The sequence below is a fragment of the Equus asinus genome, chromosome 2, assembly GCF_041296235.1.
Source record: "Equus asinus isolate D_3611 breed Donkey chromosome 2, EquAss-T2T_v2, whole genome shotgun sequence".
Taxonomy (NCBI): domain Eukaryota; kingdom Metazoa; phylum Chordata; class Mammalia; order Perissodactyla; family Equidae; genus Equus; species Equus asinus.
In genome coordinates, this window is record NC_091791.1 from 36,821,733 (window position 1) to 36,832,083 (window position 10,351).

The 10,351-nt window shown below is 49.5% G+C and overlaps 1 protein-coding gene across 1 annotated transcript; it reads right to left on the reverse strand.

Moving 5' to 3' along the window:
- Positions 1-868: 868 nt before the first annotated feature.
- On the reverse strand, positions 869-6,806 carry HHEX (hematopoietically expressed homeobox). Its single transcript, XM_014862945.3, has 4 exons — positions 6,310-6,806; positions 4,064-4,242; positions 3,797-3,847; positions 869-1,968 (listed from the first exon to the last, which is right to left on the reverse strand). Exons 1-4 carry the CDS (start codon positions 6,668-6,670, stop codon positions 1,750-1,752), a joined length of 810 nt encoding a protein of 269 aa, XP_014718431.1. The 5' UTR covers positions 6,671-6,806; the 3' UTR covers positions 869-1,749.
- Between the last annotated feature and the right edge of the window lie 3,545 nt (positions 6,807-10,351).

Genomic DNA, 10,351 nt, shown 5'->3' on the forward strand with positions numbered 1-10,351 from the left:
CCCTGCTCCCTCCCCTCAACCATCAAAGTCTTGCTCCCTCCACTTCATAGGCCCAGCTTCCCTCTTCTTCCCCCTTCCTCCCTCTCAGTGCTCCCTGCCTCCTGAGCACCAGGAGGAGGGAAGCAGGTGAGAGAGGAATGCCGGCCCCACCTGCTTCTTCCACACAAGGAGCACCTTAGAACAGTGGTTCTCAAAGCGTGGTACCCCACCAGCAGCTGTGACATCACCTGAGCTCTTGTTAGAGTACAGATTCCTTCTCCCACCGCAAACCGACCAAATCAGAAATTCTGGGGATGGGCCCGGCATTGAGCTTCAACAAGCTCTGCAGGTTAGTCTGAAACTAGCTGAAGCGTGAGACCCCCCCCCCCCCCCACCGCCCAGTCTTAGTGCAAGCTAATTCCCGGCTCCTCCCGGCCAGGTCCCCCATCCCCCTAAACGGACCCCCCTCTTCCCACCCCCTCCCCCCGCCCCGGGCTCGGCCGCCCAGGGCTGACGCAGTGTTGACTCACGCCGGTCAAGGCCGGCGGCCCGGGCCAGCCGAGGTGGATCGATGGCGCTCGGGCGGCCGCGCGCTCCACGGTGCTCTTCCCGCCGCCCGGCGCGCCCGGGTCTGGAACCTACCTGGCGCGGGGTCCGCGGGCGGGAGCCATCCCCGCCGCCCCGACGCGCACACGCCCGGCCCGCGGCAAACGCCCGGAAAGGCCCGAATCCCCCAGCCACGTGCGAGCCCGCCGGCAGCCGCTCGGAACCGCGCTCCCAGGGCCTCCGCTGCAGGAGCCCCAGCGAGACACCCCGCCAGGCGCCCCGAGGCGCTGGAAGCAAAGCTGTGGGTTTGTTTTAATCAAAGAATGAGAGTTCCGACGAGGTCGTTCGTCCCACCGACGGATTTATTTTATAGACAAGTTACTCATTCAAAAAAAAAAAAAAACATTTTGGCCATGTTTTTTACAGTGAACAATTATATATATATACACATTATAAACACTGTTTGATAAACACAATATCTACAATCTACTTACATTTAATTAACCTGCTACTTCTAGTTCATCTGTGCTTAATTTTAGTCACCGATGAGTCAGTTTCCCTGCTTGAATTGGACTGTACTTAACACCTTGGTCAAACAGGTACTAAGTGACAGTGCACAACAAGCATGTAAGATTATCAACTTGATCTCTCGGACAAAAAGAACCCGCACATCCCAAGACAAGAGCTCCGAGAAGGGTTTGGATTTAAGGCAGCAGTATAAGAATGTAATATAAAAGAATGTTGCCTTTTAAAATTTTCCCAGGCTGCATGAAATGTGGGTCCCCGTTCCAAGGCATAGCTCTGGATTTGGGGTGCCCCTTTGCTTTTCCCCTAAGTGGGATGTAGATACAGATTATAGAAAAGTCATTCAAAAAGATTCTATTAAAATCTTTAAAGTTATAACTTAAAATTTTAACAAGAAAGTTCACAATTACTTTTTATAAATAGAAAAACAATTTGCTTTTTTAAAAAGGGGGGTGAATTTAATCAGCGGCGTCCCTTTATCATACAACCTAAAATCAGTACATAAACTATTTTTTAAGTCAAAATTCAGCTTTCAATGTGAGTTTGTTATTTAGCCAGTGCACCAAATATTTTCGGTTTCCAGAATAGCAGAAAATTGATTCCCTTTCTCATATGGTTTTCCAGTTCATCTATGGAGATTTTCTGTAGCAAATGTTATTCCCAAGTCCAGTTTTCTGAACGTGCCAACGTTGGCGGTCATCATCCAGCATTAAAATAGCCTTTATCACCCTCGATGTCCACTTCCTGATCGGAATCCTCTGAAATCTCTGATTCAAGGTCTTCCTGGGAGCGAGGGGAGGGCGGGCATTGAGAGCTATCCAAAGCACCTTCATTCTGTTCACTGGGCAAGTCTTGCCTCTGGTCGCAGGCATTGTCCAAACTTTCCAGTTCTTCTTTTTTATTGCTTTGAGGGTTCTCCTGGATGAAGAGGATGAAAATGGAGATTGGCAGGATCAGGAAATATGGAGAGGGGAGAGACAAATTAAAACGTCTTTGCATCCTCTACTATCTTTGTAACTTTTTGTTTATTAGTTGCTTTCAACCATCATGTTTTTATTCAGAAAATATACACTTGTGCTTCTTTCTCACTCTGGCAGAAGTAAAGTTCCTGTCTTATCAGAGAAAAATTATACTCTTGCCAGATAAGAAAAACCAATCATAAATATAACTGTAAATGTATTATGTCAAATGGACACTTAGCTCCAGCCCAGACCCATGGTCTCCAGAGTCTTAAAAGTTTAGGGGGAAAAAGAAAGCAGATCACTACAGATATAGTCTTCATTCTTCAGTATTTAAACTTGCCAATTAACAGGGTCTTCTAGACACTTAAAAAATATTAATGCTAAATAGTGAATTAAGGATAAAGTTTCAAAATGATTAGATCGAATGCTTTTTCATTGATTTTCTGGAGTAAGTTTATAAACATATACACATAAATATGAGTACCAAGTTACAAAATCACGGCAAAAGAAAAAAAATGCAGAACTGGAAGAATGTTGCCAACTGAAAAGGGAGAAAACTACCAACAATTTACTTAAAATCTGGGGGAAATCTCTAGAAAATATTCCCATCTTACATAGGAACCACTATTTTAAAAGTCCTTGGAAAACTGCAGTCAAGCCTTTGCCCGAGAATGAAGTACATTAGTGAACTTTTAATCCTATGTCTGACTAAAATGGACATAAACACTATATAGAAATATTATGGTATACTGCTAAAGTTTTTTTTTTAAGTAAGAGTAGAGTAATAAATTCACCAGGCTTGCAAGTATTTAGCAAATAGATGTGCAAGATCAGAGACTGAAAGGGAATCTGAAAATTTTTAAATTATATTAGAATAATGAAATTATGGGAATTTTATTTTCTGTTTCAAAAGGTTCTCTGTGACACCATCTTGTTTTTAATGAAAAAGTTATGATCACTAAATTTGAAAACGCACACTGCTTCCAATTTCCCTACTCGTATTATTATTTCAAAAATATTTTATTTATTATAAACTGTATATACAATGGCAAATGAACAATTCAGCAATTGTCAGATAACTCTGGAGAAGATATCCAGACTAGGACATCAAAAACAAATCTTTAGCTTTAAGTCAATACAGCTTCTTTAAAAACTGAATTACCCTTTACTTTTTATCGCTTATTGCGTAACAAGGTCATTGGAAGAAAGACTGTTAGAAAATTGAAGCTACTTTCCAAACAGGCTTGGATATTCTCTTACATGTTTTTATATTCATTTTATGAGCTGGCATTAGAGGAAAAATAATTTTTAAACTCTTTGATATTTAATTCTTCTTTAAAAACAGTGCAAACAAGACCTAAAGGTGTTTATTTCCTTATATTTACCCTTGAGCTCTGCCTGGTTTTATTATGGCTGTGTAAATAAAAGAAACAATTTTCTCCCAAAGATAACTGCTTAAGTCATTTACTGTCAATTACTTTATCTTTCCTGCGTTAATTAGATAAACAACATATGGGGTTTATAAAACAATTAGCCGGGAGTTTTACTAGCCAGTGTGTGAAAACCCAAGCATAATTGATATAGGAACTGCATTAGGTGCTTTTAGCATTACTGCCGCCTGAGCAACTCATCCTGAATTTCAGCAGGACTATTTGCCTTTTTAATCAAGGTGAAGAGGTTAAATAGACTCTCAAATGACTTTTGCATACAACCTATAACAGGCCTCGCATTGAGATAACATGATAAAAATATTTATTTCCATAGAAACAAAACCATGTCCATACCTGTTTTAGTCTTCTCCACTTAGCGCGTCGATTCTGGAACCAGGTTTTGACCTACAGGAAAGAGAGAAAGAAAACTTGCCACAAGCCCAGAATCCCAGGGACCTGGGGAGGAGGGGGGAAGCGGATCCCGGGCTGCCACACAGCCCAGCACTCCAGGTGTTGGACAGCGCGGCGCGACGCGCCCAAGGCGCACCGTGGCTCCACGACTTTCTTCCGCCCCGCGACCCCCTCCCCAGGAGCCTGTTCCGGGCCCGCGGGTGCGCTCACCTGTCTCTCGCTAAGCTGCAGCATCTTGGCCAGACGCTTCCTCTCGGGTGGGGAGAGGTATTTCTGGGTCTCGAACTTCTTCTCCAGCTCGATGGTCTGGTCGTTGGAGAACCTCACCTGGCCGCCTTTCCTTTTATGCAGAGGCCTCTGCAAGAAGGGGCTCCAGAGCAGGGGTTTGCCTGCGGGCAGCAAGAGCAGGGATTAGTGAAGGTCCTGGAGCGCCCTGGCCCAGGGGGTGAACAAAGAGGGGGAGGGTACGCAGGAGGACATCCAACCAGACATGTTCACATACACCCACCGACACATGACCCCAACACGCTCCCACCAATACACACACAGGCCCAGAGACACAGAAATACCCGACGTCACACACCTACACTGCATACGCATAGACTACCCTTGTACACTCGCGTACACACACGCACACCCCAACCATCATATCCATAGCTAGACACAAACATACAAATCTTTTGATCTCCAAAGGAACATCCACTATAGGCTGAGCTTAAAATACCAGGGCCCTCTTTAACCTAAATCGCTCTCGAATTTATACACAACTTTTTCCACCTCTAGGTCCTCTCCCTTGGTGACCCGCACTTTCCGCTACCCAGGCCGGCGGCGGAGCCTGGCTGCGCGCGGAGCCCCGGGGCCCGGGCGCCGGCCTTAGGCGGCGCGGGGAGCTTCCAATCCTGGCTCGAGGGCGCCGCGGCCTCCTCTGATTTCACACCCGGCCCGCGAGGGCCGCCAGTTAAAGCCACCCCGTGGGCTATGGCAACATTTCCGTCAATGTGTTTCCTGTTGGTCTATCTCGAAAAACCCTTTGCTTCCTCCTGCGCAGTCCCAGCAGTAACCCAAGGAAACCCAGGGCGCGCGCTGTGAAAACGCTCACCCCGCGCCCGGCCCGGCGGAGGGTCCCGCGCCGGCCGCAGCGGGAGGACAGTGCCACGCCGGGCCGCCCACCAAACCCTGAAGGCTGGAAGCAAAACTACAATCCAACAACTGTTTTAAAAAGAACAAAAATATAATCCGCTCCAAGTCTCTCTAACGATGAGAAAGAGGGCGGAGGACTGACCTAGAGGCCGCACCATAATAATGATGGCATTAAAATGTTAATTAAAATGTTACTTGTCTCCAGAGTCCCTACAGAAGAGACAAATAACGGAGTCGATTTAAAACCCTGGTCGTCCAAGGCCAGGAGCCCCGTTTCCTTATTTACCCGGGGGCTTCAGATGCGGGGGGGCGCCAAGGGTCACCCCGAGCGCCAATCACGGGTGGCTTACTTCTTAGGCCAAGCACTGAGTGGGACAACACTGAGGGGGACAAGTCCTGCAAATTCTATATGCCCAGCGAGTCCGCGCTGCGCTTCCTACTCCAAAGACGCGTCGGTCCGTCTGTCCTTCAGTGGGTCTGCAGGCCTGCCCCTAAACGCTTTGAAAGCTGGCATTGTTTTTTTTTTTTTTTTTTTCGAGATTTTGCTTACGTCAGGCTTCAGACTGGTGCAAAACAGCCTCAAAAAAAAAAAAAAAAAAGGAAGCAACCGGTTATTTTAGCTGCCATAAAGTCACATCCCACACAGAGGAAATGAACAATATCAGAAAAACGGATCCCGGCTATCAGAAGTCGAGTGTTTCCTGAATTTGTCTGTATTGAGGATGTCGATAAAATAATCAGCAGCGTGCACTACTCCGGGGGAAGGGTCTGCTTCATGCAGCCAGGAAAACACTTAACAGCTTCTGAAACCAGATTTACTCCTATCGAGAACTCAAGATTTCCTGTATGAACGGAAAGGGTCAGGCTCTTTCACTGCACAAGCTTGTTGAACCAGGTCCAGCCCCTTAACCCGCCGGGCCGGCAGCTCTCCCTGCCCCGCAGGGCCCGGCCCGGGCGCCTTGGCACTCCCTTCCCCGTCCCTCCAGCGAAGGGGGCCCCACCCTGGGCGACACGCGCGCCCCAGGACCGCCTTCGGCCGCCAGCCCCGAGGTCTCGCCCGGGCCCGCGCGCCCCGACGCCTGCAAGGTGTAGGGAAACCAATCTGAGTCACCGTGCGGTCAGCGCCGGCCGCGCGCCGCCGGGGCCCGCGCCTCCTGGCCCCGCGCGCGCCCGAGAGCCGCTTTTCAAGCGCTTTTGCCGCAACTTTCTATTGCCTCCCCTCCGCCCCCGCCGCCGCCTGGGCGCTGCCACCTGCCGGGTGGCGCCTTCCTCGCCGCCGCCCCGGCTCGGCCCCGCCATGACCCCGGCCGCCTTACCCAGGGGGTCGTGGCGGAGCAGGGCGTGCGTGTAGTCGTTCACCGTCCGCGGGAAGGGGTAGAGAGGGCCCCCGAAGCCGCCGGGTCCGTAGGCGGCGGCCAGCGCGGCGGCCGAGTGGTGCGAGAAGGCTGGGTGGATCGGCGTGGGCTCGTACACCGGGGTCCGGTAGGAGGACACGAGGCTGGTGAAGGAGGAGTTGGGGGACGGCAGCGTGGGCGCGGGGCTGGGGGCGGCGGGCCCGCGGCCCAGGATGTCCTCGATGTAGAAGGGCGTCGGGTGCGCGGGCTGCAGCAGCGGCGTGGGCGCGTACAGCGGCACCCCCACGGCGCCCGCCGCCGGCCCGGGGTGTGGGTACTGCATGGCTCCGCGCGCTCCGGCCCTCGGAGAGCTGCCGGCCGCGCCGCGGCGCTACATTTATCCGCGCTCCGCGCTCCCGGCGATAGGCTCTGCCGGCCGCGGGGTGGGGCCGCGCTCGCTGGCCCCTTCCTGCCGCCGGGCCCTGCGGCCAATGGCGCGGAGCCCCGGGAGCCGCCTCCGCCCCCACCCTTGGCCCGCCCCCGCCGGCCGAGCTCCCCGCCCCTGGGACGCGTTCTCTCCAGGCCTCGGAGGACCCCGCGCCCCGGGGCCGGGCCGCCGCCGTCGCGCGGGGCTCCAGGCACCCTGGCTCGGGACGCCCTCGAAGGAAGCCCAGGGCCGCGTCCGTCGGAAGAGGCGCGAGGAAAGCAGCGGCCAGGGAGGCGGACTCCAGCGGCCCTCGCCCCAGCGGGGAGGCGTCTCTGCCGACACTCGGGGCGCTGGTCCAAGGCCCGGGCCCGGGGGCGGCGGCCGGCCCCAGGCAAGGGGCAGCTGGATCGGACCTGGCAGGCGTGGAGGCCACTGGCAGGGCCGCGCCTTCGCAGGCCTGAGAGTACCCTCCGTGGCCGGCGAGCTCCCTGGAGTAACGGTGGCACTGGCTGTTGCCCGGGGCGTCCCCGAGCTCCTAGCGAGAGAGGGTGCCCTGGGTTCCCGGGGCAGCTCCAAGGGGAGAGATCCACGGCTCTGGGCTGCGTCCCAGTGGGGTAAGGACGACTAGACTTCAGGTGCTCCAGACTCCCGGCCGCTCCAGCCCATTTCATTTGTGGGCCCCCAGACTCGGCCACTTCCCTGGGGACGCTGGCAGAAGCCGCTTCGGGCAAGAATCAAGGGAAGACCTGGATCCTACGGCGCTAAGCAGAAGCCATGTAATCTCAGACCCGATGGGGACTCCTCCAGGTCCCCTGTCCCGGGTCCTGGGAGTTGCAGCTGCGCGCAGCCCCGCTTTCCCGTTTTGCACGTGTTTTCTATTGAAGCCCTGACGCTACCCAGTGTGGCCTCGGCTCTGTGCAGCTCCACTCGCCTGCGGGGCAAGGGGGCACTTTCTTGATTGACGCCCTCCTGCGGTTGTCACACCTCGCGGTGAGCGGTTTCTGCTAAGGTCCTCCATTAATCGTGGAAATGAAAAGACTTCCCGGCTTTTTCTCCAGAGGAGATTTTTTTATTTACGTCTTGGAACTATTTCTCCGACTGCGGTGAGACCGTAGTAGGAAGAAGAGTGGACTGGAAGCCAGACGGCCTGAGTTCGAGTTTCACTCCGCACATTTTTGTTGAGCAACTACTGTGTACCAGCAGTGAACGAGACAGATGTAGTTCCTGTCCTCACGGAGACAGGAAACAAATTTTAATACAGTGACTTATGTATGCGCTAGGAAGGAGAAGTGCATCATGATCTGAAACCTTATAACGAGGGGACAACACCTACTTGGGGGAGGGGAGGTTTTCAGGAAGGGAAAGGACTCCACACAGAAGCGATGTTTGAAAAATGAGTAGTTGTCGACAAGCCTAGAGAGGGGCAAATAGCCAAGTCCAGCGAATGGCATGTGAGTTTTGTCAGTGCAGCTTTGGTCAGATCACCTTCCTTGAGCTTTTCTCATCTGAAACATTTGGAACTTAACCTAAAGGTTCCTAATCTTTTTGGGCTGGAGTCATAGGCATCTTTCAGAATCTGCTGACAGACAACAGCTACAAGCACAGACAAACAGCGAGTGTAATATGCTATCCTTTGACTTAAAATATTGGGAGAGGGTAGGAATATTTAGCTGTGCCTTTCTCTGTTATATAAGCTATCTCTGGAAGGATCCATGAAAAAATTAATAGCATTGGCCGTCTGTGAAGAGAGAGGTGGAGCTGGAGAGAGAATGTGCTGTATACTTTGTGAGTATTTGGAGAACTGGACCTTCTGGATGCATGACCTATTCATAGTATAAGTAGATCCTTCAAGAAGTGGCTGATTCTAGGTCTGGGATGGGAAAAGTACAAAGTAGCTGGAGGCATCTTGTGCCAGAAAGCACGGAAAGAAAACAGGAACTGCCTTGGAGGGTCTTCCCCTAGCCAAATTTGGGGTGATTTAAGCATCAAAAACACATCATGCATTATAACAGTGCGTAGTATTACTGTCCATAGTGGTACTTAGAGAGAGAAAGGGATGGTGGGTGGTACAGCTGGAAGAATGCCAGCTAACAAATGTAGAAAGATTGATAGAATCAGAAAATGTAGTAATTCGTTCAAGAAAAAACCATCAGTGGACACCAAAACTGTTGAGTTTGGTTGGGGATGTGGATTTTCACAGGTTCCATTGTATCACCCCAATTGATTGGATTCTGGATTAAAAAAAAAAAACTATAAAAGACATTTTATGAGAGAATAGGGCAAAAACTGAATATGAATTGTATGTTAGATGGCATTATTAAATTAATGTTCATTGTGTTAGGTGTGATATTGATATTGTGGGTAAAATATCCTTATTCTTGGGAGGTGCAAGCTAAAGTATTTAAGGGTGAAGGGTCATGATATCTGCAACTTACTTTTAAATAGTTCAGTACACACACATACATACATATATATACATGGGCACACACGCATGTTTGTATAAAGAGGGAGATGAACCAAATTAGAATTTTGTTCATTGGTGAATTTAAGGGAAGAGTATACAGATATTCATCATACTACTTTCACCTTCTCTACAGGTTTGAAATTTTTCAATGTAAAAACTTAAAAAAATAAGTGTGATTTTATATGTTAGAAAATAAAAGCTCCGTCTCATTTTTTTAAGGTAAAAATTATTTTAATTATTAAGTCTGCATACAAGTTCAGGTAGTGCCTTGCCCCTGGACACCATCCGTGCAGGGCTGTTGCAAATTGATGGTCCCTCTGTGGTCTGGTCCGATGTTGTGCCCTCTGCACTGATCATAATCCTCATCACGTGGCCTGACGGAGAATTCAGGCAGGGGCCGGGAGACTATGAAAGTAAAGTGTGCTCTTCTGTGTACCAAGGACAGGGGCAGGATTTGGGGACAAAGAAAGAGTTATTATCTGAAGCTCAAAGGTGCTTTCAAAAGTTATGTTTGGGTCTTCAAAGATTGGGACCTCAGGGAACTAAGCAGATAACTGTGATGATTATTTTTGCACAAAATGTTTCTTCTCATCTGTGTTTTTCTACTTTTTCCGACCCCTTCCACCTAATGAGAAATTGAGATGATTACTCCAATTCATTTAGTGCCTTTACAGTAAATCACTAGCCAGCCTTCATTCTCCATCTTCAAAAAGAGTAGGTTTATAGTTTATGCTGTGCAGGGCTCAGCCACCAGCCAAAAAGATCTAAATGTACAACTTTCCAAAAGTAGATATTAGAATGCTAGAGAAAAAATCATTACTACAGAAAAAAGAAGCATCATCCTTCTCTTTGATTCAGCCACAGACCCTGTGAGGTGGATGGAGATCTTAAAAGCATTGCAATGTGTAACATTTCAACTCAGCTACATAATCCTCCCCTGCAAACTGAAGCACTTAATTCTGTTAAGCTGTGTAACACTTACCTCTTCTAAATCCAAACGTCAGATCCGTGTTCATTTTGCTATAGTTAAAAAAAAAAATTACAACCACATTTGTGAATGTCACATTTATTGAACTACATAATTTTTAATATCACTTGTGTAGGTTTTATAGTTTGTTTTATTGTTTTAAAAG

Bases quoted from the DNA above. Each gene is read 5' to 3' on its own strand.
- HHEX (XM_014862945.3), bottom strand. From the start codon at position 6,670: ATGCAGTACCCACACCCCGGGCCGGCGGCGGGCGCCGTGGGGGTGCCG. The intron at 4,243-6,309 runs GTAAGGCGGCCG...TGCTGCCCGCAG, and splicing joins GCTCCGCCACGACCCCCTGG to GCAAACCCCTGCTCTGGAGC. The intron at 1,969-3,796 runs GTATGGACATGG...CTCTTCATCCAG, and splicing joins AGTGGAGAAGACTAAAACAG to GAGAACCCTCAAAGCAATAA.